This window comes from Nansenia antarctica (assembly GCF_963989245.1).
Source record: "Nansenia antarctica genome assembly, chromosome: 4".
Taxonomy (NCBI): domain Eukaryota; kingdom Metazoa; phylum Chordata; class Actinopteri; order Argentiniformes; family Microstomatidae; genus Nansenia; species Nansenia antarctica.
Genome location: NC_137689.1, coordinates 58382212 through 58403163, shown reverse-complemented (window position 1 = coordinate 58403163; position 20952 = coordinate 58382212). Strand labels below are relative to the sequence as shown.

Genomic DNA, 20952 nt, shown 5'->3' with positions numbered 1-20952 from the left:
GTCTATGCCAGAGTGCGTCCATTGTGTGTGTGTGTGTGTCAATCTCATTGATCTCACATGCTTCCGTCAGCATGTGGGCAGGAAGACATGTGATAGAGGAACCCACGCCAGCCAGTGGATCACTATAAAACAGTACAAACCCTGCTTTTAATTCCTAAAAACAGACCGCAGGCAGAGATTTCACAGGCCAGTCAGATGAGAGACTGTGGTGGGCTGCTATCCTGTGGCCCTCTGTCCCCTTGTGGGTGTGGACCAGTCATGGTTACACTCTCTGAGAAGAAACCTCACTGATCACAAAATAGTAAAAAAATGTAGCTGTAGCAAAGTATCCTCTGGCTGTAGTCATAGTGTTCTAATGCAAAGAGAAAGGGCCAAAAAACAAGGACAATTTAGACTCGCTACCCAGGTGCGGACAGGGGCTGTTTTTTTTGTTCATGATCATTTTTGCTAGATCTACCAAAAAGGTAGTGTTGGTCCAACCATAGCTCCACAAGTCATTCTTGAATTTCATGGTTCTAAATCGATAATTATAATGTGTTGTGTAGCTAAGCAGCCTGCCCTATTCTATGGTCTCAAACGTAAAGCGCTTAAGATGATTGACAGACACCTTAAGATAAGACTGATTGACTCCACCGCCCATGTGGGGTCACCTTGTGACCCCATCTGGGCCATTTTCATCTTGTGTGTCCTAGGCCCTAACCTTCATCCAAACATTTGAGGCATAATAGGCGAATATCACATACACAAACATAATATACACAAGGCACCTTGTTTTCTAGCTCTTTTAAACTAACAAATATGATCAAACAGTTAATCAGGAGATTCAAGTTTTTAACCTGAAAATCTGATGTTGTTTATACTGCTCCAGGGTCGCTGAAGATGGCTGACCCTGTGCCCACAGTGCCTATAGAAAGTCTTTTTTTTTTTTTAAACCTTTATTTATACAGGTAAGAAACACATTGAGCCCCAAGGGCTCATTTTCAAGTGTGACCTGTTCACAGGCATACAACATCCACCACAAACAAATACAATACAAAACATGGCCTACATAGTCTAAAAACTAACAAAAAACCAACTAAAAATAATGCACCATGTCAGAGCAAAAGTCGTCTCAAACTGGTTTCATGAACATGACAATGAGTTCAGTGTTCTTCAGTGGCCTTCCCAGTCACCAGATCTGAAAACAATAGAACACCTTTGGGATGTGGTGGTAGAACGGGAGATTCACAACTTAAAATTGCACCTGAACAAATCTGCAGGTGCACTTGCAATCGTGTCATTTTGGACTCAGAATCTCAAAGGAATGTTTCCAACATCTTGTGAAATCAATGCCACTAATATAAGAATTTAGGCTGTTTTGAGTGCAAAGGGAGGCCCTACCCTACCCTGTATATTAGTATAGTGTTCCTAATTAAGTGTTCAGTGAGTTCATTCATTTATTCATCTCTTGACAGGCTATGTCTCAAGTGCATGAACAACTACAGCCCCCAGAAATCTCCCGGGTTAGGAGGTGTGGCCAATATGATAATAACATACACCGGCGAACATTTGGTTATCAGCAGCAGAACGAGTCTTATCTATCTATGTTTGGACTTTAAAATCATATATTTAGCCAACTACCGTGACAAGGTTCTCAAAGACCTGAAGAAGGTGTCGAGGAAGAGACGCAATCCAACAGTATTGTCGCAGCCCCTGTCTGTCTGTGGTCTGTCTCAAAGCAGCGCTTCGTACAAAACAAAAGCCTGTGAAGTTGAACTTGTACTAGGGCTACAGCCTGTTCGTTTTAGTGTGTTTAGCCTATTTTTATTTTTATTTTATTGGTTTACAGTTAAACAGGGACTATGGCGTGTAATAAATCTAAATGCGCTGTCGGATGGTTAGTTACAGGAATTCTGACAATTGTTTTGGGGACTGTTCTTGTATTTGTTGGACCTGTGATTATTGACGATCAAATAGTAAAGGTAAGTGAACATATGACGATTTACTTTTTAAATATATCATATAATAGCCTACCATTTAGCTGACGCTTTTAACCAAAACGACTTACATTGGTAGTGAATGCATGCATTTGTTCAGTATCTACGGTCCCAGCGGGAATTGAACCCACAACCTAACGGTTGTTGCTCTATCATCAACGCTTGCTCATTTGCTCTACCAACTGAGCCACAGAGGACCACATATTTTTCCAATTTGATAGTCTTTGTCCCAACTGTGCTCCGCTGTCCCAAACCACATTCCTAACATGTTTACATGTCATGGCAATAAAGTCTTCTGATTCTGATTCTGACCTGTCAATCGATAGCCTGTGTGATAAGAAACAGTTAATTGCTATTCCTTTCCTGGCTGCTTAATTGACATTGCAAGAGAACAGCTAACTGCAACCAGAGTGCTTCCCATTCGGTTACCCACACATACATAGACGAACACAGACAAAGTTTAAATAAAGTCAAAATACTCACCAGAAGAGGTATGGTCCGTTCGGTGGTATATTTGGTTACTTGTTCCGGCTAATGCAAGCACACAGTTTCCCCTCGATATGCGACATTATTAATTCTGCAAAATCTTGACGATTGATGAAGGTTTTTATTAGGCTGAACAAATGTCTCTATTAGCAAAATTTTTATTTGGATCAGTATTTGGATTCATGAAATGAACTGATCATATTTTAGATAAATTATTTAATATACCGTTTTTTATTTTATTACTATTATTATTTAATTATTGATATTATTATTTGTGGCCCAAGCATACCTGTGTGTGTGTGTGTGTGTGGGGGGGGGGGGGGGGGGGGGGGGGGGGGCTAGAAAACAAAACAAACGAACCCAAAAAAATAATGTAAACAAAGACTGCTATTACTTCTTGTCACTTGCCACAATAAAAAGATTTGTAAAAAAAAATTAAAAAATGTCATGATGTATATATTGCATTATTCTGTATATTGCATTATTCTATATGCTAGCACACCATAGGCCTACTACACTACAGAATAAGGGATTTAGCTTTTCAGCTTTAAATGATGATAAACCAATGATTTAACCTTTATCTTTGTGTTTATCAATGCGTAGTGTTTGACGATGTGTTTGACGATGTATAATGGACATGCAATGAAGCCTATATGACTGCATCATATACACTCTTGTTCTCTCTCTCAGAACCTAGTGATTGACCCCAAGAATGATATGTCCTACACCATGTGGAGGGACGTCCCTGTTCCCTTCTTCATGTCTGTCTACTTCTTTAATGTCCTCAACCCCAACGAGACACTGCAGGGAGAGAAACCCATGTTGGAGCAGAGAGGACCCTATGTATACAGGTACACACCTACGGTAACCCCATACCCTAACCCGTGAGCTGGCAGTCTGGGAAGAGAGGGTTTGAACAAGGCTCCAATCTGGGGCTGTGCTGCATAGCAGGCAGGGGGGCCTTGAAGGTCTCAGGCTAATGGCTGGCAGTGTCAGCTGTGAGAATGGGAGGAATGGCTGGACGTCAGTCAGTTTAATATATGAATTAGTCAACGACAACAGAGCATGGTTACAGAGACAGAGGTAGAGAGTCTATGTCCCGTCTTTGAGCAATTCCAATGGATAGGCTTACTGTACCTCAATGCCATACATCGTCATTCATCTTGTGTTAGAGGGAAGATCTCAGCATACTGTAGAAGAATTATATTATACAATTAAATGGTACATACATAATGTGGTTATAATCACATGTTGAAAGTCAGTTGTCTGGCAGAACTCTCTAATCCCTAGTGAGGAACTAAACAAAGACTCAACAGAGTAAACAGTACACACATGTACAGGGAAAATGGTGAATGCGGCAAATAAGCAGAATTGGGTGTTTTGCTTCCCTAATAACCTTTTCCCCAGGCTATTGTGCATATAAGCCTGGAATAATGCCTGCCTTTAGTGGGAGTGAATTTACTGTGCTAAGTATTGCTCATTATTTGATTTGAACGAATCAGAGGTGCTGTGGGAGATGACTGATGCAAGGTACAGCCAATGGCTTTGCGTCTGAAGTTTTTCTTGATCATTGTTTTGGTTAAATGAAGGCCAAGTTTGACACGTTGTTCCACCATAACTTCTACCACTCACCCACTCACCCACCCATCCACTCACTCACCCACTCACTCACTCACTCCAGACCAGGTCAGTGGGATGTTGCTGACTCTTTCCACAGACGGCTAGCTGAGTGATTTAGATCATATCTCAAGTGCAATATTTAATGTGCAAAAGGTCCATGGTCTGCAAAACCAGGTTGAGAGATTCTTGTATAGGGAAATTCTGGTAATTACGTTCAAAAACGTACCCTCTCCAAGTTAGAAAGTTTCCCTCCCCCTACCTCGTAATTAGGTTTAAATAATAATTTAGCAGGAGTTTAGACTAATGAGGTTGTCTGTGGTTTCAGGAAGCGTATCCAGAAGTTCAACATCACCTTCCATCCTAACTCAACGGTGTCGTACCGGGAAGAGCGGCGGTATTTCTTTGAGCCAAGCATGTCAGTAGGAAATGAATCGGATGTGGTCACCATTCCCAACATGCTCGTGTTGGTAAGACAGTGCTGATCACTTACACTCACACACACGCAAATGCTCATATGCCTCAAATGCAATTAAGGAATCATTTCATCTAACCTAGGTGCAATAACGTTTCTGAATTCAACAATGCTACATTGTTGCCTCGCCGAACAACAATAAGTGGGCTTATTGAAACAGATTGACACCTCGATTTTTCCCACTGTACGTACTCTCTGTGCCATTTATCACCTCATCCCCCTCTTTGTCTATCTCTGCCCCGCCCCTTCCACACCCCTCTCTTTCTTCTTTCGCACGTCGCTCTCTCAGGGGGCAGCAGTGATGATGGAGAACCAGCCGTATGCTGTGCGTATGCTAATCAGCGCGACCTTCAAGACCTTTGGGGAGGGACCATTCCTGACCAAGCCAGTAGGAGAGCTTATGTGGGGCTATGACAGTAAGCTGGTGGACTTCCTGAACGAATGGTTTCCTGGCATGCTGCCAGCTACGGGCAAGTTTGGCCTCTTTTCTGAGGTAAGTGACTGCTCCCCCACAGCAGAGAACTGACTGATCCCCGGTTTTGCAGGTCTAGGTCTAACTCTGTTCGTGTCAGGTCTTTAGGGAATGAGATCCCTTTGAAGAAGAAAAAAATGTTTAATTGACAAACACTATTTGGAAAGAACGTATCTCAAATGGAGTGGTCTACCCGACACTCTTTGTTGCTTACATGTAAACATGTTGTTACTGCCAGAGGTGTTCACGGGGAGTGGACTCACCGCCTTCCTGTCTCTGGAGGCTGCCTCTTTGAGTGGTGCGCCTCATGCAGAGACACCACAGTTAATGTCCAACACTGCGAATCCATTTCGGAGGGTCATATTATTGCGGGAGGATGTTGTTCAAATTGTAACAAAAATTTCGCAATGGCGGCTAGAGGTGGCAGATTTACAACAGAGTCAGAGTTTGAAGACTTTGGGTTGGGAGCTTGTGCTTGAGCTTTGTCTGTTGGGAGCTTGTGATGAGCCAAATGTCAGTCTGTGTGTCTGTTTCCTCCATCAGTTCAACAACACCGACAGTGGCCTGTTCACCATATTCACTGGAAAGGATGACATCAGGAATATCCACAAAGTTGATTCTTGGAATGGCCTTAAGATGGTAAGGGTGAAATAGCTATAAACTTTCAAGGTTGATAGTGGGGGTATTAGAATATTTTTTTTGTTTCTACCTTCAGCTTGACTCTCAACCTGGACCCTTACTCCCCCCTCCCCCCCCCCCCCCCCCTCTCTGGTCTAGCTGTCCTACTGGAGGTCTAATCAATGTAACATGATCAATGGTACAGCGGGGCAGATGTGGCCCCCCTTCATGACTCCTGAGTCCACCCTGCCCTTCTACAGTCCTGACGCCTGCAGGTACACACACACACACACACACACACACACACACACACACACACACACACAAACACTCCCACACACACTCACCCCCCCCCTCTCTCTGGTGTGTATAGGTCTCTGGAGCTGGTGTACCAGCGTCCTGGCATCATGAAGGGTATCCCCCTGTATCGCTATGTAGCACCAAAGACCATGTTTGCTAACGGATCTGACTATGCCCCCAACGAAGGCTTCTGCCCCTGCAGACAGTCTGGCATACTCAACGTCAGCAGCTGCAGGAGCAGTAAGTGTCCACACACGCACACACACGCGCACGCGCACACGCACACGCACACACACACGCACACGCACACGCACACGCACTCGCACTCGCACTCACATTCACTCTCTCTCTTCATAAAGCTTGTCTGGGTACACTGGTGAGTGCTACGCATTTTAGTGTCTGCTTTTATTTCCCCCCCCCCAAAATATATAAATAGGAAATGTACAACCTTGTATAATATATAATATATATATATATATAAATATATAAATAGGAAATGTATATATAAATAGGAAATGTATATATAAATAGGAAATGTACAACCTTGTACAACAAGGTGCTCAAATATATAGGTGCTCAATATATATAAATATATAAATAGGAAATGTATATATAAATAGGAAATGTACAACCTTGTACAACAAGGTGCTCAAAGCTCTTCATTACCACCAAGGTGAGAGCTACACGGTGGAGGTCGTTGGGTCACAGAAGATGACAGCTAGTTGATGACAGAAGATGACAGCTAGTTGAAGACAGGAGATGACAGCTAGCAGTTTGTGGCAGATTTTCAAGAGGCAGCTGCTTATGTTATCAGGACCAGAGGCCTTGCAAACTCTGACCCTCTTAAACGGCATTCAACACTGAAACATCTCCTGTGCATGTGTGTGCGCTTGTGTGTCTGTTTATCAAAGGATGATGATGAGTGTTATTATTCTGTTATGCAGACTCTCCAGTCTTCATCTCCCATCCTCATTTCTTTAATGCTGACCCTGTGCTGCTGGACTTCGTACTGGGACTTCGTCCTACCGAGGAGGAACACGGCCTCTTCATAGATATCCATCCTGTGAGTAACACACACACACACACACACACACACACACACACACACACACACACACACACACACACACACACACACACACACACACACACACACACTCAGCTGTGGAACAGCTGTATTCAGCACAGAAAGTGCTGAGTCACTAATATACATGGAATCCTCCCCTCGTACTCTTTCGGTTATTTGCCCAGATTAGATAACTTTTAATGATCTTAGATACAAGCACTTTACAACATACCAGGGTCAGTCTTTACTTCAGCGAACAGAGGACACGTCGACCCTGTCTGCAATTGAAACCACAACCACTTCTTTTTGTGTTCAATCAAGAAGCTGCTAATCAGGACGGGCTGTGCCCTTCTGATCAAGAAGTGTTTTGCCTATGTCCCTGATAACAATCTGAGATTAGAGTGTTATCAGCAATATGGCCGTGTAACATCTGAGATAAGGTAATTGGAAATTGAACTGTTAATTTTAATTGCTTGACATGATGTAAACTGGATAGCCTCCATAAATCACAATTGCTAGCTGAGTGTATTCTTATGATTGGAACTTTGCACTAGGCAGGTCTTTAGCTGGCCAGTTGAATGGAGCCAGTTGTATTGTGTCTCGGTCCTGGTTCAGCAGAACACAACATTGTGGAATGTTCAGACAGGTTCAGAAATATTATGTAGAACAGGCGTGCCTCTAATGAAGGGGTGTTAGTGGACCCTGTTAAACAGAGTTCAAATGTGCTGTTTGGTATTCACTTTCTCTGTCTTGTAAACATGGAATACGTTATCTTTACCACCACCAGTCAGTGTGCATGTTTTACACCAATATTGCCTCTGCCTTATCTAGTTGAGTAAACTTCAGCTGATCTGATAGCTTTGGCAATGTAGACATCCTGTCCATTATGGTTCAAATAACTGTTCGGACTAATTTCAGATGTCATTGGAATTTCAATTCACACCCTGAATTGACTGCATTGAAATGGAATTGTCTCCAGTTGAATTGCAATTGTCTCTACGGCAAGTTAATGGAAAATGTCCACATTATCACAAATGCCAGTTAGTTATTATGAGTGTGGTAACATTATGATACTTTTATAATACATACACTTCCTGGATACAGAGAGTGTAGAGCGTTATCAGCAAAGTGAGTGTGAGCTGTGAGATAAGGTAATTGTAAATGGGGCAGTAGGCAGCCTAGAGGTTAGAGAGGCTGGATAGCAATTGGAAGGTCACTGGTTCGATCCCAGCCTCTGGCGGGAGCTGCATGTGAGCTGGTGACTGGAGGGTGCCTACCACTTCCGTTGTGCCCTTGAGCAAGGCACTTAACCCCTAATTGCTCCAGGGGTGCTGACTATGGCTGACCATGAGCACAAAATACACTTCATTGTGCAATGACAAAAAGGTTGACTCTAATCTAATCTAAAAAAAGCTGAGCTATTCCTATTTTTGGAACTTTGCTCTAGGTTGCTTTCTCGCTGACTGGGGTGGTGGTTATTTTCACCACATAAAACGTACACTCCAAGTCAGTACAAACGTGCCATAATAACTGTGCCAGCTGGGGGCGGGGGGTGTAAACGTTGCTGATTTCAACCCTCCGTCCCTTGAACATGTCACCTGAACTGTGACATTATTTTATACGTTATTAGTTTAGTTTTATTTTATTTTATTTATTTAGCACACAAGAGATTGTGCAAGGAGGGAACGAAGCCCAGAAGGCTTGTACATACTGTAGTTCCACTCCCGTCAATATCTATGTTTCAAATAAACATCAAGGAACACTTAATGCATGTCAATAAGAGAAAAGAAACCACAAACAAAATCATATCCATCGGGCAGAAAGGTAGGATAGCACATACAAACACACAAGACAAAAAAAACAAAAAAAAAACAAACTGAAAATAGATACAAGGATAGTAAGATTAGTAAAAAAATAAACATAGATTTCCATCTTGCCCACCTTTCAACGGGAAAAGCACTACAATATAAAATGAACAGCTCATAACGAAATTAGATATTTTTGCAGTTGCTTTCTGAAAGCCGATCGAGGTGTTGATCTCAGTGGCGAGCTCAAGGTGTTCCAGATTCTCGGACCAGACAGTTATAGCTGTGACGTTCGACTTAAGAGTGCTCTGTCTGAACTAATGCTGTGCTTCAGAAATGTTAACCTTGTTAAACAGAGTTCAGATGAGTTTGGTGTCCTCTTTCTCTATCTTGTTTAAGTGGAGTAGAAGTTTGTGTCTTTACCCCCACCACTCTGTATGGTTTACACAAACATTGATTATAAAGATGTGGTCTCTATGTTTGAGTTCAGTGATAAGATAAGACAATGTTTATGATCGAAGACTAACCTAAGAGGACAGAGCATAGATAACACCACTTTCACTCATTTGGGAACAGAGGACACGTCGACCCTGTCTGCAATTCAATTCAAACCACAACCACTTCTTTTTGTGTTCAATCAAGAAGCTGCTAATCAGGACGGGCTGTGCCCTTTTGATCAAGAAGTGTTTTGCCTATGTCCCTGATAACAATCTGAGATTAGAGTCTTATCAGCAATATGGCTGTGTAACATCTGAGATAAGGTAATTGGAAATTGAACTGTTAATTTTAATTGCTTGACATGATGTAAACTGGATAGCCCCCATAAATCACAATTGCTAGCTGAGTGTATTCTTATGATTGGAACTTTGCACTAGGCAGCTCTTTAGCTGGCCAGTTGAATGGAGCCAGTTGAATTGTGTCTCGGTCCTGGTGCAGCAGAACACAACATTGTGGAATGTTCAGACAGGTTCAGAAATCTTATGTAGAACAGGCGTGCCTCTAATGAAGGGGTGTTAAGGCCAATGCACACGGCGTGCGATTTTGTCGCACGACAACATTCGTTTCTCAATTCACACCACCGAAGTGTGTGGGTGTGAATGGAGAATCGAATGTTGTCGTGCGACAAAATCGCATCGCACGCCGTGTGCATTGTCTCATTCAAAACAATGGAATCGAATTCGCGGTGCCACAAAATCGCACGCCGTGTGCATTGGCCTTTAGTGGACCCTGTTAAACAATGAGTTCCAATGTGCTGTTTGGTATTCACTTTCTCTGTCTTGTAAACATGGAATATGTTTGGTATTCACTTTCTCTGTCTTGTAAACATGGAATATGTTATCTTTACCACCACCCTATCTTGTTTAAGTGGAGTAGAAGTTTGTGTCTTTACCCCCACCACTCTGTATGGTTTACACAAACATTGGTTATAAAGATGTGGTCTCTATGTCTGAGTTCAGTGATAAGATAAGACAATGTTTATGATCGAAGACTAACCTAAGAGGACAGAGCATAGATAACACCACTTTCACTCATTTGAAAGTTAGGCAAGCATGATGACCAGGGTATCCTAAAAAAGTAGACCATAAAATTGCTGGTCATGATGAAACGGCATGGAAGTTCGTGGCCATATTGAACCTGTTCACTTGGTGTATTTTAAGCAGCTAGGCAGATTAGGCGCTTCTCAATACATGCAATGTTTGATGGCTGAGTGTTGAGACGTGTTCTTGTCTTGGTAACCCAGTGTGAATGCTCGATTGGCAGAGACCTTCCCGGGGCTACTCAGGGGTTGACTTTGACTCACGCATTCTTCTCACATTGTTCTAGCCGGGAGCAAATACTGAGCACATTCTGTGGGCGGGCAGACCAAAATGGCAATGAGGAAGTACGCATCTTGTTGGCGGATTAGTGACATGAGCTACTACTAGAGAACTCATCATGTGAAAGTTGTCATCTAGTACTTGATGTTCAACCAACACTGTCACCTTGGGTTTCTCTGTCCTGGATGTTTAAAATGCTTCTGCTTCACACATCAAACTAAATAAACATCAATGAAGGTACACTATATATATACACACACATATCAGATAATGGCAGGTACTATTCTACACACACCCCTCCTCACTCACTCACTCACACACACTCACACACTCGCAAGACTTACAGGATCCTATACCCCCCCCCCCATACATACGTACACACACACACACACACACACACACACACACGCACACACACATTTCCACAGTTGTGCTTTTTGGCCCCGTATGATCTCCGGTTTATTTACACTCTGAAGTTCATAATGGTTAAGGTCAGTGAACTATGGAGACACTAGCAACACATCAAATCCTTTGGTTTTCCAACAGTTTCTGGTAACTTAAGCACTTAATGAAAATTTTATTTGTAAAAAGCGCTATTCAAATCGAATTGATTGTGTCGTTACAGCCAGCTAACTTACATTTACATTTACATTTTTGGCATTTAGCAGACGCCTTATTCCAAAGCGACTTACAATCAATACATTTGAATGCTAAGCATGTGAATCATCAGTCCACCATTCGTGGCAGGAAGAGTAATCTAGCTCAGGCCCGGGGCCATTGATAGAAGGAGAAACCTTCTTCTACCACCTTCTTCTAAAACTTTTTTTTTTTAAATACTGGAGGAACAGAGAAACAGTACAAAGGGGGCGATAGAAGTTCTTAGGGACACAGTAGAGGGGAAAGTGGACGTCTTTAGGAGACGTAGTGCTGAGGGGCAGAAGATGTCTCAGGAGGAGCAGTTAAGGTGTAACCTGAAGAGGTGGGTCTTCAGTCTACGACGGAAGATGGGTAGTGACTCTGCCGTTCTGACAGCCGTGGGGAGCTCATTCCACCAGCGGGGAGCCAGAGTTGTGAAGAGACGTGATCGGGCAGCACGACTGCTGTGCAGAGGATTGGATTGGAACTTTATGCTTGCCACCCACCAAGTTTGCTAGCCAACTGAAGCACTTGAATGATGAAGGATATCCAGCCCTTGCTCTAAACTGCACCCCTAACCCTCATAAGAACCAGGTGGGTAGGCTAAAACGCCCAAGTTTTAAGCAACAAATAGGCCTGTTGAAGCTCGGGAGTGATTGTGAGACCCGCTGTGGAAAGCCCTATACTATTGTGTACCATTTTGCAGTGCAGTCAGTAAAAATCCCCATATGATTGGGCAGGGCAAAGTGTAAAGTCTATGGAGGGTAAACACTATGGCAGTTATTATGTTGAAGGGTTGGGTTCAAGGTTATTGTACATTAGCTGAAGCCTCTCCACGTCTATTGTATTGTTGAAGGTCGCCTGATAGGGATATACAGGCCTATAGCCTGCAAAGGAATGTAATCCAATAACGTTTCCAATAACGCGAGTGGTTTGTAACAACAGGTCTGTAGTCTGGTCTTCATCACCACAACCTTTGTCAGTGAGCCTTGCTGATTTGGCGAGCTGAGAGCTTGTAATGACGATTGCCAGTCATATTATTAGATGGCAGAAATGTAGTTTCTTTAGGATGCAAGTAAGAGTGGAATGAAATGATAAAAAACTGCATGGGTATTTTGTGGGAGAGTTGTAATTCCTTTTGTGGGACTAGTAAGCTCTCTCACTAAGACAAAGGACTGTCTCTCCAACTGTAGCGGGAGGGATCACGAGCACCATCTGTTTCCCTCTGTCTTTTTTAACCCTACAGTACACTGGCTGCAACTCCGAATACATTCCATGTCACATATTGTGTACAGTTGAAGTCGGAAGTTTACATACACTTAAGTTGAAATCATTAACCACTCCACAGATTTCATGTTAACAAACTATCGTTTTTTGCATGACACAAGTTTAGTATTATTTCCAACAATTGTTTACAGACAGCTTGGCTTTAGAGATCATTTGAGTCAATTGGAGGTGTACCTGTGGATGTATTTTAAGGCCTACATTCAAACTCAGTGCCTCTTTACTTGTCATCATGGGAAAATCCAAAGAAATAAGCCAAGCCGCAAGTCTGGTTCATCCATGGGAGCAATTTCCAAATGCCTGAAGGTACCACATTCATCTGTACAAACAATAGTACGCATTCTGTCTCCTAGAGATGAGCGTACTTTGAGCGTCCTAGAACAGCAAAGGACCTTGTGAAGGTGCTGGAGGAAACAGATACAAAAGTGTCTATAACCACAGTAAAACCAGCCAGCCAGAGCAGTTTGCAACTGCACATGGGGACAAAGATCTTACTTTTTGGAGAAATGTCTGCTGGTCTGATAAAACAATGTATTGTTTGGCCATAATGACCATTGTTATGTTTGGAGGAAAAAGGAGGAGGCTTGCAGGCCAATCCCAACATCACACCATCCCAATCGTGAAGCACGGGGGTGACAGCATCATGTTATGGGAGGGACTGGTGCACTTCACTAAATAGATGGCATCATGAGGAAGGAAAATGATGTGGATATATTGAAGCAACATCTCAAGACATCAGCCAGGAAGTTAACGCTTGGTCGTAATGGGTCTTCCAAATGGACAATGACCCTAAGCATACTTCAATACAAAGTTGTGGCAAAAGAGCTTAAGGACAACAAAGTCACAGTATTGGAGTAACCATCACAATGCCCTGACCTCAATCCTATAGAAAAACCTGACTCAGTTACACCAGTTCTGTCAGGAGGAATTGCTTCCACCAACTTCTTGTGGGAAGCATGTGGAAGGCTACACGAAACGTTTGACCCAAGTTAAACAATTCAAAGGCAATACTACCAAATACTAACTAAGTGTATGTAAACTTGTTACAAGCTTAAAGTTAAATGTGATGAAAGTGATGTGATGAAAACGTATACGGTAATTGCGATAAAAGATGAAATAAATCATTCTCTCTAGTATTATTAAAATTAAGTAGTGATCCTAACTGACCTAAGACAGGGAATGTTTACTAGGATTAAATGTCAGGAATTGTGAAAACATTGGGAGTTTAAATGTATTTGGCTAAGGTGTATGTAAACTTCTGACTTCTTTATATGGGCTATAGGTTGTCATTTGATGTAGCCATTATTTACTTTACGTGTGTGTCTCTCTCTCTCTCTCTCTCTCTCTCTCTCTCTCTCTCTCTCCCTCCCTACAGATGACTGGCGTCCCTCTGAATGTGTCCATCCGTCTACAGCTCAACTTGTACATAAAGCAAGTGCGAGGAATCACGTAAGATGACAATAACCAATAACCATTTTTGTTACCTCTTACCTCAGCATCTGAACCCTATCCCACCTGCCAGTAGCTCATCATATACAACTATAGACTGTGTCAGGAATCAGGTAACGTTAGAACAAACATTCTACTGTCGCATCTTGCCAGGCAGAGATGAAATCAGATGCCCTCTATAGGACTAGAACCCCCGCCGCCCAGCGGTTCCCAGGTGGTGTTGTGTTGTGTAAAGCTCTGAGCATGAATGTCTTTGTATCTGCAGGGAAACAGGGAAGTTCTCAGAGGCGGTGATGCCCATGATTTGGTTTGAGGAGGTGAGTGTCCTATACAGCCGTTTTAATGGGCTCTCTTATACTGCTGGCCAATGGCCAATAGCTCCACCTCAAATCCCAACTCCAGGCACCCAAACCCTACCCCTCGCCCCAATAGCTCCACTCCTCACCTCCTACCTCTACTCCCAACCCCTCACCCGCTTAACTTTTTTCCTTATTTCTTTTTGTGTTGCTCTCTCTCATTCCCTCTCTCTCTCTCTCTTGTTGTCTCTGACTCCCTCTCTCAGAGTGGGTATATAGACGGTCCTATCCTGGACACCTTCTACACCAGTCTGGTCGTGCTCCCGGCGGTGATGGTGTATATGCCGTATGCCTTCATTGGCCTGGGACTGTTCACTTCCCTAGGGGCCATACTGTTGGGACTCAGAGAGAAGGTAAGGTTGACATACAGCATGGACACAGCTCAGCTGTGTTTGTGTGAAGGTGATTATATATATATATATATATATATATATATATATATATATATATATATATATATATATATACATACATGATATATCCATGATTGAATATCTAGGAATGCTAGATGTTCAGAAAAGGAAAAAGCCTAAGATTGTTCTTGTTTGTCAGTTTGCACTGCATTGCATGCAGATACTTATGCATGTTTGTACTAATAATTGTAACTCCCAAGGCAGCTAAGTAACTTTCTCTTGTCCACTAGAGAAAACATTCTCTTTCCTAACAGATGTGTGCTCAGAGGAGCTCACAGTGCAGTCATGTAATAACGTGAAACTTGGGGATATGGTCCCATGGTCTAGTTCGAGTTGGGTCTGTTCATTAAAGGCGCCGGTGAGGTCATGGCCTGACTCTCGTCAGAGAGATAAGCTCTCCTATTATGTCTAAAGATGTCCATGATGTCCAAAGTCCTGGGTCACATCTCACAAAGCAAACCCTATAGGTTAACCAGTGAAATTTGATTAACACATAACTCTCAATTTACATACAAATCTGGAGCCAGACTAGGTCCTGTAGTTCGTCTATATACTTTCAATGTACTGCTGCTAAGAGAACTCTTTGTGCTCTGTGCTGTAAAACTAAATGTTACTCATGGATGATAAAGACTAATTTTCAACTAATAGCCAGATGGTTCCTTACCGTGAAAGTATTCTATGGGACAGGAGAAACTGTAAACCATGGTTCAGAGTTGTTTAAATAGCTACTACTCAGCTAATTTTAGCCACAGCTAGCAAAATAACAATAAACCTTTAAGATTTAGGAGTAGTATCTCACACACTGGTTATGTAGTGTCTATGAGCACACACTATAAGTCAGTTTATTGGGCTAGAGACATGGTAGGGATCCCTTCAGTGCCAGGAATAACATGCTAAATTGGTCCTTCAGTGCCAGGAATCCCTTCAGTGCCCCTTCAGTGCTAAATTGTGACAGGGTCTGGTGAAATAGTCCTCAAATAGGGCAAAGTCATTTAATTTTTTCCCCCAGATTATGAAAGTGCAGATTGTAAACTGTGTCATACATTGAAATCTTTGTCATACATTGAAATCTGAAAGTAGTTGAAGAAGATATGCTTATTTGAATGTTGGTACACCTCAAACCGAATACCGGAGAAACTCGCTCTAAATCAAAACACACCCGTTTGCTACCATTGCGTTGGTAGCTAGTTAGCAGCTAAGAACATCACTATAGCACATCACAACATGCTGATAGAACATCAACATGCTAAAAACACATAATTAGATGATGACACAGTCCTTGCTTTTGAACACGTCCTAAAACGTAAGTTTGTTTACAAGCCATGCATCACTAACCCAGTAGCCTGAAGCAGGTGATACAGTAAATCCAATTCACAAATGTTGTGATCCTTAAACTGTTGTTTATTATATTGAGTGTTCTCTTTGACACATAAATGTTCCTAATATGAAAAAGAAGCTTTTTGGTCATTTGCGCGACTTGAGAATTTCCAACATGTGGACCTTTTCACCAGACAGTGTCACAATTGGTCAGTGATTTGTTTATTATGGTTTGATGCAGGGGGTCCATTTCGTAATTTAGTTTTTACAGATATGACAAGAAAAAGCTCCCCACAGTGCTACAGAACCTCTTCAGAACCTCTTCAGTGCTCCCCACAGTGCTACAGAACCTCTTCAGAACCTCTTCAGTGCACAGGCTAAATAGGTCATTGATTTCTTTATTGTGGTTTGATGCAGGATATCGGTTTTGTATTTTGTTTTTTTGCAGAGATCTAACAAGAGAAAGCGCACCACCGTGCTCCAGAACCCTGGGGTTTGTCAGCATTACTTGACTGTTCCAAAAAGACAGATTTCAATCATCATAATCAGAAAGTGGATGAATATGATTTACCCTGACAGATTTTTCCCATGGCATTTCATGTGTAGATCTTAAAGATATGGATTCGTATTCGTTTGGGACTAGCTCCACCTCCACCTGTTGCTAATACCTATCCAATCCTTTCAGATCTCCACAAGTGTACAGAGTGTAGAGGCTATGGGCTGGTTGTGGGTTTGGAATTCTGATCAGTCCTTGACGGGGGGCTGAGAATCAATCAAAGATCACACTAGATCAGTCATGATTGTCTGTAAGTGTGTCATTCATTAACCAATCGCATGTATCCTGGATTATCTGCATGCCCCTTCCACAATCCATAACTGCACACAAACACACACTGCATGAACTATCCATCCCTCACACATTCAAACACTCGCTGCACACTGATTAAAACCCTGAGGCTGAGCAACTATACACTGAGCTTCTGCTGTCTAATGTCGCTGTCAAATCTGTGACACACCACTTGACACGCAATCAGAATGCACTGAAGTTTCCCATAGCTTTTCTGATGAGTAAAAGTCTGGTTATCTTCCAGGCATCCAATAAAGACATGGTAAATGGCACAGATGCCGACGGAAACCAGGACAAATTTATCATGAACAACACAGGTGGGTCTCAGGCCGACATGAGTATGAAAACACCCAGACTTCCTCTTCCCTCACTCGCATACATTACATTGTTACACTGTTTGGCATGTAGCAGACGCCTTTATCCAAAGCGACCTACAACAAATACATTGGTCTAAGTAAGTGAATCATCTATCCAACAGTCATCATAAGAAATAGTAATCTATGCTAGGACCAGAGGCCATTGGCAGTCATAGTGCTAGAAAAAGGAAGATTTTATTATTATTGTTATTATTATGATTATTATGATTATGATTATTAGTATTATTATGATAATATATATATATATATATATATTAATATTATTATTACTGGGGAAAAAGAGGTCTTCAGGCGGGACAGTTAAGATAGTAGTCTGAAGAGATGCGTCTACAATCTATGGTGGAAAATAGGTAGTGACACAGTCCTGCAGTACTGACAGCAGTGGGCAGCACTGAGATGGTACTTTGAAATAGATCAGGTACAGACTGGCTAATGCAGCTTGAAACATAGACCTACGTATATAAACATAGACCTACGTACATCAACCAAACCTTTAAGCAATTCGTTCACCATCGAGTTTTTGTTGCTGCCTTTTAAGAGTGTCGAAAAAACCGCGTGCCCCCTGTGAGGATCGAACTCACGACCTTCAGATTATGAGACTGACGCGCTACCTACTGCGCTAAGGAGGCATGTAGCATTACTTGGAACAGCGTTTCGGGTTGGTCTCTATAGCAATTTTGTTTTCCAACGTCATAATAATAATAATAATAATTCATTTAATTTATATAGCGCTTTTCCGAGGCTCAAAGACACTGACAATATAGGGGATACGGAAAACAACAAGTAACATGGAACACAGATTATGTCAACGTTTTCAAAAGACGGAGAAGGTAGGCCTACTAACATCGGCCTACGTATTTCAGCCGAACTATCATGTACTCAATTTTTGTTGCTGCCTTTTAAGAGTGTCGAAAAAACCGTGCCCCCTGTGAGGATCGAACTCACGACCTTCAGATTATGAGACTGACGCGCTACCTACTGCGCTAAGGAGGCATGCAGGCTTGCGTGGAAAAACAGTTATGAACCCTTCTGATGGTCAATAATTATTTTGTAATTTTCAAGGTTTTCAAAAGACAGGAAAGGTACGTTGAAATTAGTGAGGGGCAGACTGGCTAATGCGGCTTGAAACAACACATACATACACACACACACACACACACACACACACTTCCACACCCTTTTACCATCAGGCATTCATCATCCCTCCCTCCCTGTGATCCTCCCTCTCGAATGCTGCCTAAAGAGGTCATGTCCCTTGTTTGACTGTTTGGCAGTGTTACTTTTGAAATGTCATCCCACATATTGTAGCGTGTGTGTGTGTGTGTGTGTGTGTGTGTGTGTGTGTGTGTGTGTGTGTGTGTACGTTTTATGCCTGTGTGTGTGTGTGTGTGTGTGTACGTTTTATGCCTGTGTGTGTTTCAAGTTTATTGTTATGTGTGTAAGAGTAAAATTCTTAGGCTTCAGTTCCTTACATTGCATTGCAGCACAAGACATAAGGCAATAATAATTCAATTATAATTCAAGATAAAAAAAGTGACAGTAGTAGGCCTACAGGACATAAGTGACAAAGAATTATAGGCATAATACAAAAATAAAGGTGACTATAGTACAGGTAAGACGGGATACACTAATGGTGCCACTAGTGATAATAGATAGTTCAGTAGTAAAGTGGCTTCGAGCTTAAGGTTTGGGGAGTCCATATACATGGGATGTGCTTGGGGAGGATAGCCAATTGTCTACAGTAGGCTTGTTCATGAGCCTGATCGCCTGGGGGAAGTAGCTGTTGGTTAGCCCTCTTCGCTTGGACGGCAGCGGTTCAAACAGACTGGTTGGGGTGTGGTAGGGGTGGCTGGGGTCAAACAGACTGTGGTTGGGGTGGCTGGGGTCTTTGATAATCCTCCGGGCTTTGCTGACACACCGTTGTATATATCCTGGATGGAGGGAAGCTTACATCCAGTGATGCCCTCGGCTGTCCACACCACCCTCTGTAGCGCTTTGCGGTTGAGGGCAGTGCAGTTGCCATGCCAGGCAGTATTCATGTTGAGACAGATTATCCCCAAACTAGACTTATTGTTACCCAGCTTGTCTTTTGGAAAATAGATCTCTGTTTCTCCTCTCATAGAACATTTGTCAATGATGTATCTGCCTCTATATCTATTCTCACACTCCACCTCTCCCTAATACCTCTCCCCTCCTGACACAGATAAAATGTAAGAGGACAGCCGTGCCAGATGCCAATGTGACGATTTCACCCAACGACCAAGACCCTCTACTACAGGATGAGATGGAATAACACAGACACACACACACACACACACACACACACACACACACACACATAAACAAACATACCTTTCAACCTCACAAACAGTACGGGTCCCCAAAGTGGACACTGGACCCCCAAACCACTGCCATCTCTACTGTACGTCAGCCGCCAGATTCAGAATCCGGGCCTGGTGCTGACCTGGCCGGGCGACTAGGCACTGTTGAACAGAGGTCCCCTGTTTTCCTGACTATTGGTCAGGACCACCCGGTTCACAGTCCTGCCCCTGGCCCTGGTTGTCTCTCCCTCTGATAAGAGGGTGTCTGTCCACCCCACCAATGAACATCCACTCTCAGATGATGCCAAGATGGTTCAGTGCAAACACGCATCCCAATCTCTGTTATAATGTGAATTTCTGATTGCCTATCTGTTTCTCTTTCTTTGTGTTGTCCTACTTTCTCTGAACTTGTGTTATCTAAACACAGCTAAAGCAAGGGTCTTCAGATCTGGGCTTTGGGCTCTGCAGCACAACTTGTTTCCCTCCTCCAATCAGGGACTGATCTAGACCTGGCTGGGACACCAGAAGCATGGACTTTCTGGCATTCATTATTCAATCAATTTAATACCTCCAGTGCTGTTGACCTTGGAGCCCAGATTGTATTACTGTCCTAAAGAGTGTTATTGAGAATGTTCATATGAAAACCACTCCTGTGTTCAGATGAAGGAACCCAAAACTTTTTGAGTTGCTGTAGAATCGTTTTTTTAAAGAGACAGCCCTTTGCACACGTACACAGGTATTTTTTTTAAACATAGCTTTTTGTCTGCGTTTTGGCCTTTTGTCCACACGCAAACTGCGTTTTTCTCCTTTGTTTACATCATCCAGAGGCAACATTTATTCGTCGCTCAAGAAGAAGCCCATCAATGTGCATGCTCCTAATGTTCTTCTGGGGTGTTTGACATAATGTTTTATCGCCACCTACTGTTGGCAGTTTTATAAATACACTGAACAAAAATATTAAACACTTTTGTTTTTGCTCCAATCTTTCATGAGTTGAAATCAAAGACCTAAGACTTTTTCTATGTACACAAAAGTCCTATTTCTCTCAAATTGTGTTCACAAATTTGTTTGAATCTGTGTTAGTGAGCACTTCTCCTTTGCTGAGATAATCCATCCACCTGACAGGTGTGGCATATCCAGATGCTGATTAGACAGCATGATTTTTGCACAGATGTGTCTTAAGTTGGTTACAATAAAAGGCCACTCTAAAATGTGCAGTTTTATCACACAGCACAATGCCACAGATGTCGCAAGTTTTGAGTGAGCATGCAATTGGCAGGAATGTCCACCAGAGCTGTTGCCCGTGAATTGAATGTTAAT

General features: G+C 42.5%; 1 protein-coding gene across 1 annotated transcript; it reads left to right on the top strand.

Annotated features, from left to right (window-relative positions):
- Positions 1–1833: 1833 nt before the first annotated feature.
- Positions 1834–19604, top strand: scarb1 (scavenger receptor class B, member 1; the record flags this gene model as incomplete). The annotated part of the gene is made up of 12 exons (XM_080529524.1): positions 1834–1961; positions 3153–3313; positions 4408–4549; positions 4844–5047; positions 5570–5665; positions 5804–5919; positions 6018–6184; positions 6889–7007; positions 13928–14001; positions 14267–14318; positions 14564–14710; positions 19515–19604. Exons 1-12 carry the CDS (start codon positions 1842–1844, stop codon positions 19602–19604), a joined length of 1488 nt encoding a protein of 495 aa, XP_080385650.1. The 5' UTR covers positions 1834–1841.
- Between the last annotated feature and the right edge of the window lie 1348 nt (positions 19605–20952).